This window comes from Telopea speciosissima, chromosome 9 (assembly GCF_018873765.1).
Source record: "Telopea speciosissima isolate NSW1024214 ecotype Mountain lineage chromosome 9, Tspe_v1, whole genome shotgun sequence".
Lineage (NCBI taxonomy): Eukaryota > Viridiplantae > Streptophyta > Magnoliopsida > Proteales > Proteaceae > Telopea > Telopea speciosissima.
Genome location: NC_057924.1, coordinates 26201472 through 26214760, shown reverse-complemented (window position 1 = coordinate 26214760; position 13289 = coordinate 26201472). Strand labels below are relative to the sequence as shown.

At 39.2% G+C, this 13289-nt stretch overlaps 1 protein-coding gene across 1 annotated transcript in view; it reads left to right on the top strand.

Moving 5' to 3' along the window:
* LOC122641003 (protein FLX-like 1) overlaps positions 1-12767 on the top strand; it is a 31927-nt gene extending 19160 nt beyond the window's left edge. The window contains exons 3-4 of the mRNA XM_043834315.1: positions 12229-12311; positions 12410-12767. Of these exons, the coding sequence (XP_043690250.1) occupies positions 12229-12311; positions 12410-12526 (200 nt within the window). The 3' untranslated portion in view covers positions 12527-12767. The remainder of the gene's footprint in view (positions 1-12228; positions 12312-12409) is intronic.
* Positions 12768-13289: the final 522 nt, after the last annotated feature.

The following is a 13289-nucleotide window of genomic DNA, read 5'->3' as shown; positions in this document are numbered from 1 at the left end:
TGTCTTGCTTCCTGGCATAGATAGGTGTCTGTATACCAAGAATTTGCTCTGTCTTGGTTCCTGGCATAGATAGGTGTTTGTATACCAAGAATTCTAGCAAGATCTCGAGATCTGGCATTCATATAAAGGACCTAGATGGGCATTTTCCTATGTCAAACCGAGATCTCGGAGAGATATTGACATTTTAAGTTTTGTAGGCCATCTCGACTCGGGAAATTGGAAAATCGAGAATCTCGGCGAGATCTCGCGAGATTTCAGACTATGCCAGTCTGGGCTGGGTGGCTAGACTCTCCCCCGGAATAACCTTAAAATCCTTACACAACATTTTGTCTGCCCTTTTAGTTAGGAAGAAATCTATTTTAGTGGTATGAATCCCACTTTTGTAGGTAACTAAGTGTTCCTCTCTTTTTTCAAAGAAAGTGTTCACAATAGATAGATCATAAGCTACCGCAAAGTCTAGGATTCAGGTCCCCTCCTAATTCTTCTCCCCAACTTTGAAGCCTCCATGAGCACCTTCATAGCCTCTACAATCGCTTCCAACATGGCCATTCAGGTCACCTCCAATAATAATTGTTTCATCTCGGCCAAAACCCTGCACTATCTCATCCAAGTGGTCCCAAAATTGGTGCTTACTAATTTCATCCAATCCTATCTAGGGTGCATAGGCACAAATGATATTGACAATATCTTTCTCCAACACTAGCTTGATGAATATAATCCTATCACCCAATCTTTTGACCTCCGCTACATCTTTCTTGTCTTTATCCACTATTATCCCCACTCCGTTTCTATTACTTTGGTCTCCTGAATACCGAAGTTTGAAGTTGCCCAACACTTTAGCTTTGTTACTCTTCCATCTAGTCTCTTGGATACAAGCTATATTAATCCTTTGTCTCCTCATAACAATTATCAACTCCATGCTCTTATCTGTTACGGATCCAATGCTCCAGATAGCCAATTAATCCTACATTTCTGGGCTGGCAAACTTCCTCTCACTTGCCCTTGCCTACTTATCACCCCATCCGGGCGTCGATGCGGCACGTCTCATACGGGGACGCTCTAGCCAGGTAAGGATGAGAAGACATGATAATGGGAAAAGAACAAGAGAATCACAAAACAAGAGGATACATGCAAACAGGTGTTTGACTGGATAAATAAAGTGCCGGCTGCTGACTTGATGCATAAGTATAGGAAATAGGTATCTAGTAGATAACAAATATACAGAAGGATCCTTAATGCATTAAAAGAACAGCCAGAAAAAGGTGAATAGTATAAAGCATGCAAACATGATCGACAAAATAGTATTAGCAACAATAAAGTTTACTAATAACAGTGATGAGTATAGGAATAAATTTTACGGCAATAGAATTATACTACGAAATTAATAATCAAATCAATATATATTAATAGGAGGGACCAAGGTGCAAGGAGCAGATCACAGAAATCAAACCAAAATTAAAGGCGTCAACAAGATAAACAGCTCAAGAAGTAAGGAAATAGCAGCCAACAGGATAGACAGCTCAGCAGCTAAACATATAGCATCCAACAAGATAGACAGCTCAAGAAGTAAAGAAACTGTGCTATACATAAAGAAACACTTGTGAAATCTAAATAGACAATCAATTCCAAATAAACAAATCAATATAAACTCTTGTGCAACTTACATGGGCAGGCATAATACAAATAAGAAAAATGCTAAAAGGCTATATGGCAGTAATAACAAGCAACAAAGTAAATCAGTAAGACACTGAATGAAATCTGCAAACTAATAGGGTAGCAGAAAAGTCCCTTACAAAACCTTCAGCGCCTGTTACTGCAGGTGTTTCAACAAGAATAGATAACCTCGATCCCCAACCACAGGCGAAGAATGCTAAAAGACGGTACACCAAGTTGAATGACAAGGGTAGGAATGGCAGGGACTGGTTCTGGGAAGAGGGGGAACAGCAGGGACTGGTTCTGTTCCTTGGCCCTAGTGCCCTAATGCTGCGCAATAGTCAGGAGTGGGTATAGAACAGTCAATGAAGGGATTGGGTGTAGGTAAATTGTGGGCAGAGGTTTGTTGGTGGGTGTGGGTACCGTGGCCTACCTCCGGAGGAAAAAGAAAGATTCTTCCGTCCCAATAGGGGGTGGTCTTTCTTGCGACCCTTTTTTACTTATTTGGTGGGGGGTTCATTCGTTCATTATGGAGAATAAGGGGGATGGGGTCATACTTCACATATATAAAAGAAATAAGAGTCACCACCTAGGGTTTGGGCCTAGGACCCAACAAATGGTAGCCCAATCCCTCGGGACCGGAAAGGGCTACATGATTCCATATGGTCTGGTTAGAAAGTCTGGGTCAAGTGGTTAGGTTACGAGACTGGGAAGGTATTAGTACCCCATCTCTCCTGGTTAAACCGATCTTTCTACTAGATGCTAGATTTCGAACATTCTCCCCTAGTAACTTGTCCTATACCAACATGTAAGGCTAAGTTATGAATTATGATGCATCAAACATGAGGAAAGGAAAAGCAAATATAGTATTTTTATGAGTTAAAAAAAGTATTATGCACACTAAACAAAATAGTTTAATAGTCTACATTGTGCCGAACTGAAGGGAAAAAGTAAAAATGTATACTTGTACACACAATCAATAAAGTAATGAAAATACGAGAATGCAAGATACGGGATGTCCCCCAGTTTAGGTGGAGACGAACGATCGACTTACCTCTCTCTTGTCTGACAGAGTAATAAATGCTATGTAGAATGGATTTCACTACTGAGACTTTGGGTAGAGTAACGGTGGGATGGTTCGAGAACTCGATTTCGGTATTGGTTTCACCTAGCCAAAATACCGAGTTGGTGCATTTTTTTTTGGAACTCGGTTGATGGTTTCGGTGGGTTTTTGACCTAGTTTGGTTATGAAAGTTGGTATACAGCCTATTTTGGGTGATACTATTAGATTTTGAAAAATCAAAGTCTAAATAGGAGTTTGACTTAGTGGGAAACTAGGACAGACACTTATTTATGCCTAATATCATTTAAGTAAATTTCATTTACTTAAGATATTATTCGTAAATAAGCAAATACCCCCTATTTGAATCCAATAAAAATAGTTAAAAAATAAAATTCTAAAAGGATAAAAAGTCAACCCCCCAGGTTAAGAACAACAACTGGATTTTCAGCGGTAGGTGCAATTTTCAACTTTTAAATGCTAAGGTATTTCTCAAATCACAAAATTCCATAAATCTTAACATGCGAAATCATTGCTAAAAACCAAAAGTGCGGTAAAATATTCATTTGTTTTGATTTCTAAAAAATATTTTCATTCAGAACGATTTTGATAGCATTCTCGCATACAAAATAAGGTTTGATCGAAACATAACTCCTTCAGTTTAAATTAGAAAGCTTTAATCTAAGCTTTCAAACAAATCCAAGATTGCTTAAATTTGACATATATTGAAGGAGTTAAGTTTCGGTCAAACCTAATTTGGTGTGAGCAAATGCTGTCAAAATCGTTTTGAATGAAAATATTTTTTTAGACATCAAAACAAATGAATATTTTATCGCACTTTCGGTTTTTAACAATGTTTTAACATATTAAGATTTATGGAATTTATAGATTTAAGAAAAACCCCAACATTTAAAAGTTGAAAATTGTATCTACCGTTGAAAATCTAGTTTTTGTTCTTGAACTGAGAGGTTGACTTGGAATTTAATTTTGTAACTATATTTATTGGATTCAAATAGGGGAGTATTTGCTTATTTATGAATAATAACTTAAGTAAATGAAATAACAAATATAGTTCATACTTAAACGATATTAGGCATAAAGAAGTGCCTGTCCTAGTTTCTGGCATAAGTGTTTGTCCTGCTTTTTGGCATAAGTAAGTGTCTGCATACCAAAGTTTGCATAAATAAGTGTCTATATACCAAGGTTTCCCATTGAGATGACTGAGACCACCAAGATCTCGATATCTCAGCCGAGACACTGTATTTATCTATTTTGCCTTTAGTCTCGTCTTGGTTTTTGAAAAAAATTTGTGATATTATCGAGATCTAGGCGAGTTCTTGAATTATGAACGATGGTGAAGGGGCTTCTGGCTACCCAAACTTTGGGTGGAGTAATGGCTGTAAAGGAGGCTTCTGATACTCGGACTTCGGGTAGAGTAACGGCGTTCTGTGAGTTTTGAGAGCCAAATGCTCAATTCTTAGATAGAATTATGACATCACGGGAGATCTATAAGCCAAATGTTCGATCTTCGGACAGAATAAGGACGTCACATGGGACTCATGGGACTTAAGGAAGAAAGATATGGGTTTGGGACTGTAGGAATGGGTCAGGTAGTCGGACCCGGGCGATCTAGGCCGCGGATAGGGTAATGGGGTTGCGGGTTCCGAAACTGGAGATGGGGGAAACCTTGGGACAAGTGAAACAGGGCTTTGGACACTGAAACTGGTGAAACAGGGGTCTAGGAGCACACCTCCCGAGAAAAGATGGATGTTTCAAATGAGGTAGGGCACCTCTATTTATACGGGTTTTAGGTCCCTTTTGACTCTTCATAATAGGTCGAGTGCAGGGATAAGAGTCCTTGAGAGAGATACCGATATCTTTCTGTGTCCTATTGTCGTCATCGTCCGGGGGGGGGGGGGGGTTGACAAAATTCAGTGTCTACAGTGGGTGTAAGTGAATTGTGAGAAGAGGGTTGGGGGTTTGTTGGTGGGTAAAGGTAAACCAGGGTTTGCTGCTGATAAAGTCAATGTTGGTGGGTGTAGGTAAGTCCTGGGTAGAGGGTTTGTTGGTGAGTGTAGGTAAATTGTGGGAAGAGGGTTGAGAGATTTTTAGTATGGTTGAAGATATTCGATACAGTGTGGGTAAAGAAGGTGAAGGTTTCTGGGCAGAAATCCAACCATTGTACGCACTATTTTTCTTTTTTATTTATTTATTTTTATTTTTTATTACACCTAAGATTCTTTTGGAAGCGGTAGAGAAGGTGAAGGTTGAGTGTTGGAGAGAAATGGAGGGAGCCAGGAAGAGGGTTTTTCCGTTAGCAGATCAAACCTGAAACCTCTTCTGATAAACCAGCCGCTGTTCGAGTCGATAACTTGTGCCCTACTGATAGGCTGTTGTGGGACCGAGGAGCAGCACTCTACTGAGCCTCTCCACAGGGTCGAAACACAATGCCTCAAAGATGGAGAAATCCGACCGTTGGAGAATGTATTCTCTCCATGGACCACCAAGGATTCACTGCTTTACCTACTTGAGGTGAGAACGTGAGAGTGAGAAGCTCTCCGGTCCCCCCTATTATCGTCGATTTCACTGCCTCAAAACCTGAAGCCTGAATGATGTTTTCCTTGAACCCAAAAGCCAACCTAGAAAATCATTAAAGATATAATATGAATCGTATATTCTCATATCATAGGTCATGCTCAAATTACAATTCTACCATTACCCAATAGGATCATATAAACACCATTAAAGATATATTATAATACAATAATCACCAAGCAACATTTAATAATATAGTTGTCACGAATCATTAAAATATTGGTAACTATCGTGAATAATATTAAGATATTAATCCTTACATTATCATGATATAGAATACCGGTATGCCCATTATATATATATTAGCATGGTACCATTACTTAGAATATATTAACAACTACAATATTTAACAAATAACAAATCTGAATTTCCATTATGCCACTAAGATAAAATAATACATTCATCATTTAAAATGATATCAAAACAACAATGCACGACCATCAAGAAGTAATTATAATAATATACATATTAACATTAAAATATTCATGGACATCAAATATAATAATAAAATAAACAATGACCGATGTAGGTGTTACACGAACCACCTGGGCTTCCCACCGCAAGGTGTCAATCGGATCAAACACCGATTCCGTCACCCTTGATCAAATACAAAACACATCTTCAGCAATGAAGAGAAAGTTGCAGGCAACAGCTTGTAATTGGATTTTCAAGTTTATGTATGTAAAAATTAATCTCGTATGCAACCTAATTACTCATATTTAAGGTCCATAAAAGTAGCCTATTACATAGAAAACCCATGAGATCAAAGGCCCAACATGTATATAATCCAACCCTAGACTTATTCCCATCAAAATAAGCCTCTTTTGGTGATGTATCTAGATCACAGGTAGGCATATTCCCTTCTTTATCTCCATTTGTTGCGCACTCAAGATCCAGAAACACAAGTTGCAGTTTCTGTCGGTGAGATCTGAGAAGAGGAGAACAGGGACAGTGATCCATGGGCACATCAGGGCCTTCTCAGATCTCACCGATATGCCACCGACGTTATTCAACGATGAATGGGAGGAATGTGAGCCCAAGGCAATCCAGTTTTTGCAATCTAGGTTCTGATAATGAGACTGGAATGAGTGGGTTCACAATTCCGAACAGGGCAAATGGGATATTTTCACAGGGGAATTCCGTCACCGGAGCCGGAGGTGCATATCCAGCACCGAGTGACGGAATGTTTTCTACTGTTGTAGGACCTGGACCTAAGAAGAAGCCCAATGGGACTGATGGAGGCATAGATCTTCACGTGTTTGTCTGGAGCTCTAGCGCATCTCCGGTCTCTGAAGGTGGGATTCATGTTTTCAGGGGAGGAGAGTTTGGGAATGAACATAGTGGGGTACCTCATCCTGTTGACACTCACCTAAAAGGTTAGAAGAATTAGAACTCTGATTTAGTTTTTGTCATATTTTGTTTCCTGTTTATAGCTTGGCAAAATAGAATCGACAAGTCTAGAACCCAACTGTACTGATCAGCCTGAATGAGGGGAAGTGTCAATGGGGTAATGCTGTGAATTCCATGGCAAACGCCTGCAATCGGATCCACAGATTCGTGTTCACATGCTCCAGAGTCGGGATGGGTGACATTCAGAAGGCTATGGCGACTAGGAATCAAATATGGTCGGTGGAATTGGAGGGAGATGGGTTCTCGAATTTGTGGGTTGACTCTTGTTTCGTCTCCCTATTTGGCTAGATCATATCACCATCAAGGGAACAACCGCCTCCTCTGCCATTTTTGCATATATAAAAGGAGTAGCAGCTCTACTATCCTCAACCAAACACAGCCTTAACGACGACCCTCTCTCATTTTTTGGATCAGTTGCTAGTCATCATCACCGGGGAAGATGAGTTGCAGGTATCTCCTCTGGAGATGTTCTTGCGCAGAGGAGGGCTTCTCCTCGGTCTGTTCTTGCTCCACAGACCAAGTAATGGAGAAAGAGGTTTAACAGGAAGGAAATTTGGTCAACGTATGATATATTCTAACTTTTTTAGTCCCACGTTAACGGCATGGGATATTTACCAATTATTTTGGAAAGTAGGGGTGGCATGCGTAAATATCCAAACATCACAGGTGTTTTTGTAGATACCTCCGGGGAGTAACGTGTAAAAAACCCTTGAATTATCAATACTAACAAGAAACTGAAGGTTTTCAGATTTGAGCATAAACATGAACTGACCTGTTGCATAAGAAGATATAAGAAGGATATGACTTGAGAATCACACCCAAGCCTTGATCAGCATCCCACTGACCCACTTAGCATCCCACCAGGCAGCAACTGCATCCCAAAACCATTAATCTGAGTCTCACAGAGTATTGAGCGGCAAAGCCACACTTTTTTCATAATAAAATCCGTATGCCTTAATGGCTGGTTACAAAAGTATATATAAACTCTCCAAATATGACTCAGAATATGACTAGAAAGCCTAAACCAACTAGGACGCAGAAACATAATAAAAATTGGAAAAGAAACTGAAAACAGAACTCCATAATAGAGTAGGAATAGGACTCCCAGTGAGATTAGGATTCCTAGAGAAACTGCTGCTAGTGCCCAAATACTGCATCAAAGAGATACATTTTATTATGATAATAAATGATCAAGGATGGTGAACATAGCTTAAGCTTTATGTTGAAAACAACTCTCTAACCAGGTTGTGAAATTTTAAGCAAATTATGAGAAGTGAGGCTGTGCTCTTCATAATTGTCATGGCGTCGCCAAGGTGTCCTAGCGCTGGGGAAAGTCACATATCGAGCTACGCCATGCTTAATGTAAAAATATCGTCCGATATGGCCATACCACAATATATGGGCATATCGGTCGATATTTGTACATTTGAATGTATAAAAGTTAGACTTAAAATTTTTTTTTTTTAAACCATTTAATAGCTTAGATGCTTTTTCGTTAATGTCTATTGGAGGTGTAACTTGAAAGTATACACCTGCAATACACATTAACATAAAAATTAAAAACATCAAACATATTACCCTAATTGGGGGGAAATAGAAATTGCAAAAGCCAAAGAAAGTTCGAGAGTCGAGACAGAGGAACAGTTCGTGAGATAGAGGATCGAGATTCCGGCAAGCGGCAACTTTGGCTTTAGTTCCTGGCTTCCTGCAACTCTCGGCAGAGAGAGTTCTTCATTCCTTCGAAGTTCGAAGTTGCGAACACCTCCGGCAACCTCCAGGACTCCAGGCAAGTAATTTTTTATTATTTTTTTTAATTTGGTTCTTCTTCCTCCTCCCAGTCCTCCGGCAACTCGATCTTTCAGTTCAGTTCTTCAGTTCTTCTCCTCCCAGGCAGTCCTCTTCTTCTTCTTAACTTCTTCTTCTTCAGTTCTTCTCCTCCCAGCCTCCGGTAATGATTAGTGATTACAGCCAGTACTAGTAGTATCGTTTTTTTTTTAATTTTTTCTTCTTGCCTTGCACAGCCACACATACGCAGTTACACACACAGAGACAGGGAAAGAGTTGAGAGACAGAAGGGGGGGGGGGGGATTTATTTCAGTTGGTAGTCCTCTCGGTTTTTTTTTTTTTTCTCTTTTCTTCTTCACAACTGTTTGTACAGTCACAGAGACAGGGAGATAGTCGAGAGACAGAGGGGGGCCTCTCGGTTTTTTTTTTTCTTTCTCTTTTTGTTTCTTCTTCGCAACTGTTTGTACAGTCACAGAGATAGGGAGATAGTCGAGAGAGAAGGGGGGGAGGGATTTATTCCAGTTACAGCCATAGTACTCTATTTTTTTTTTCTTTTTTCTTCTTCTTGCCTTGCTGTTGCAGGCTTGCTTACAGTTGCAGACCTCTCAGTTTTTTTTTTTTTTCCTTTTTTCTTCTTGTTGCCTTGCACTTGCAGCCTTGCAGGCTTGCACACAACCTCTCGGTTTTTTGTTTCTGCTTCTTGCCTTGCAGTTGCAGGCTTCCACATAGACAGAGAAAGTGTTTTATTTTTTTCTTCTTCTTGCCCTGCACACAGCCACACACAACAGCAGCACATATTCAACTCCATTAGTCCATAATTTCAGTTTTTTTTTTTGCCCTTCAACTTAATGTTAATCTGTTAAAAACCAGTACTTTGATAGTTTGATTTTGCTTTCAATTATTTGATAGGCTAATCTATATTTTCATACTTTCATATACACTAATGGATATTACACTTTCATGAATTAAACCATAGTATATTAGTATTACACTTTCATGTTGATTTTTGATGTTATAGGACATATATTATAGCATACTAAATGACATTAAAAATAGAAAAAATAAAAAATAAAACATGGTGCTCTTTTTGATGATTCTCGAAAGCCTTGTGAAGTCTTGGAGATAGTAAATAGTAAATACGGTGTAGGGATGGATTCTACCTAATTAAAGTTCCATAGGAAGTACAAAGATCAATACAACCACAACAACTCAGCCTTATCCCAACTTAATGGGGTCGGCTACATGGATCCAACTAGAGACAAAAAAAATTAAAGAATAGAAGTAAAGGAAAGTGGCAAACACATAGTTTTCAAGGCGTCGCCTAGGCGTCCAGGCGACCTCCGCCTTATTGCAAGGCGCGTTGCACTGGTTTTTATTGGTATCGAACCTGGTATTGACCCTTATTTATGCCAAATATCATTTAAGTATTACTTAAGATGTTATTTGTAAATAAGCAAATACCTCCTATTTGAATCTAATAAAAGTAGTTAAAAAATCAAATTCCAAAAAGATAAAAAATCAAACCCCCAGCTCAAGAACAAAAATTGGATTTTCGACGGTAGGTAAAATTTTCAACTTTCTAATTCTGAGGTTCTCAAATCTAAAAATTCTATAAATCTTAACATAGTAAAACATTGCTAAAATACAAAAGTGCAGTAAAATATTCATTTATTTTGATATCCAAAAAATTATTTTCATTCAGAGCGATTTTGACAGCATTCACACATACCAAATAAGGTTTGATCGGAATATAAATTCTTCAATATAAATCAGATTTAAGCAATTTGGGATTTGTTGGAAAGCTGGTTTTGTGCTCTACTTAATACTAAAAGTCTCATGTAAAAATAAAATCATTTGACTAGTCAAACTTCTTAAAGAACAAGAACATTTCTCTAAATTGAGAACTAATTATAGATAAGATCATATTTTCTTAGAACAATATAAACCAAATGTGAGACTAGTGTAAAACAAATGTATGTTTGATTGTTTCAAACTTTCAATAGCTTGCTTCTTCAGTTCTATTGTCTTCTAGTTCTATGTTGATTTTTGATGACTTGATGTGGCTTAATATTGATTTTTGATGACTTGATGTGACTTAATGTTGCTTAATGTTGATTTTTGATGACTTGAGAAGGCTTAATGTTGATTTTTGATGATATAAGGTATATATTGTAGCATACTAAATATGTTAGAAAAGGGGGAAATAAAAAATAACACTTGGGGGTGCCTTGGTCGCCTAGGCGACGCCTAGGCGGGCACCTTGTCACCTACTCGCCTAAGGATTTAGACACCCCTCCAATGCCTTGGATCGCTTTGCTGCCTTGACAACTATGGGCAAACAACATCGACACAAACTGGTGTAGTACCTATAAGGCTGCTGCAAGATCGAATCTGGTTCAATGTAAAGTACAGAAAAGGAACACGACTGAGGGGAGTTTATGGAAATATAGGCCGCCAAAGAGAGAGAGGATGAAAGAGAACTAGAGAAGTTGAGAAGTGAGATGGATAATTCGTAGGTTGACTTACTTGGAATTTTGATTGATGTTGATGCTGATGGGCTGAAGAGATTAACTTTAAAAAAAAGGGTATGAAAAGATGATGATGATGATGATGATGAGGATAGGTATGTGGCAACTAGAGATCCACTAGTGCCCTGACTCTTGGAGATCCACCAATGCCACCACCAAGGAGATCCACCTTGGATGTAATTTGCTGAGTCTAGAGCCCACCTGAGATCCACAGGATATAGTCTTTCAAGGAAAGAAATTTTTTTGTTAAAATTCTGGTGTGGCTAGGCAGCCTCCACGATTTACATTTATAGGGGAGGAGAAGGTTCAACTGAACTCTTGGTTACATGCCCCCAATAATAAATGGACTGTTGGAATTCCCAAGCTAGATGGAATTTCAACACCTAAGAACTATCCAGTATCCCCCATACATAGAAACTATCCCCAATAATATTTAGAATCTTGTCCCAAGACCTAGGAACCATAAACAAGAAAAATATTAAATCTACCTAGGAATATGAAAAGACACAAGGAAATGAAAACACAAAGACTAAATAAAGTTGGGCCCACATTGGCCCTTACAAAAATATCCCACGCAGGCTAGGCCTGGCCAAACCATGCAAGTTTTGGGCTTGGTCTGGTTCTCCTGGGCTGCAGGCTTAGTCAGTCAGGGGGCCAAGGAGGCCTGGACCTGGTAGGGGCTGCCGATGGCCCTGCATCACAAACTCTAGGGCTTCGACCCTTTTTAGCTATGTACCACTTCTTAACTGCCCAACATTCTGCTCTAGGCCTCAAAAAAGGAGTGTAATACAACAACAGCATCACAACATCACGGTCCAACTAAATGGGGTCGATCACATGGATCTTTGTTCTCCAATCAGCTCTTTGAAGTCATACCAGGAACAAGGCCCAAGCTAAGCATTTGATAATGTTTCAAATTGATAGGAGAAATTGATAATGTTTCCCGTGTGTTCAGTGTACAATTTGTTGGATTTTGGAACATGTTGTCATTGGGCTTTTTAGAGTTTAGTTCAATTGAATTTAAGTAGTTTAATGCTGTTTGTTTTTTAAATTTTCTGACACAGGATCAAGTACTTTGATGTCATAATTAGTAGAATTCTCCTTCACTTTAAAAAGAAAAGTTGGAAACCCCCCCCCCCCCCCCCCGCTCCCCACCTGGGCAGAGTGTGGATCTGAGGTTGGCTGTTGGTTTTGCAGGTCCAGGTTATGGTGGAAATTACAGCAATTCTGACACTTCATATGGAGGAAATCCCTATCCTGCTGGCTATGGCATGAGCCCTGTATGTTTGGTTTTTTTCCTCCCTATTTGCAATTACTTCCAGTATGTTTGCTTTAGGTGGTTTTGATTATAACATTTGGTTTCACATGCATGTTTCAGGTACAGGCTGGTGCTGAAGGTGGACATCGATATGGACCCGGGCCTCAATCTCAATATGGACAAGGACCAGGTGCTTGGGGTGCTTATGACATGCAGCGATCTCATGGCCGCAGATAAACTAGTGTGATGTTATGCTGAGTTGTCGTCTCCTCATTTTGTTTACTTGCAACTGGTTGCTTAGGCTACTGCTTAGTAGATACCCAGGTTGGGGTAGAGTTGTCTCATGAATGACATTATAGTGGATATGCTCAATATTGTTTAAATCTGGATATTCAAATCCTAGTCGAAAGATTGGCAATTTGGCTTTCAATATTTTGAATAAAATGCAGCAATATGATTTTCATTTCATGTATATTAATGCAGAGTTTTGCAAGTAGGTGTTCTATGCTGTAGTGAGGCTTGAATTTGTAGTTCCTGTTCCTTTCTTTTTCAATTATGCATCTCTTGTACTTGCCTCTTTGCTTTTCTTTCCTAAGGACCGTTCTTAGTTAGCACCAGGATATGCAGTTCCTTATGCTGCTGAGTTGCAGTATTTTGTAATGTTCAAGACAGGCATAGTATACGGTTTTCAGTTGAGTTTTTTAGAGTAGGATAAGTGGCAAGGTTTTTATCAAGTCCTTTTAACCATTTGGAGCTCCTGATCCTGCATCAAGAACATTAGGATGATTACGATAACTGGACATTCCTTCATAATTTAGTGTCCTCTTATAGTGTGATTTAACTTTAGGTGTGTCGTATTTTCGTAGGTTCCCCCCCCTCCCTTGGGGAATCCTTACTAGTCAAGTATTCTGAGTTCTATCCTTGCTTCAGAGGTTTTGGTACTTACGCATCAGTATTGTAGTAACTTTTGTCACAGTCACAGTCACAGTCGTGTCTGGTA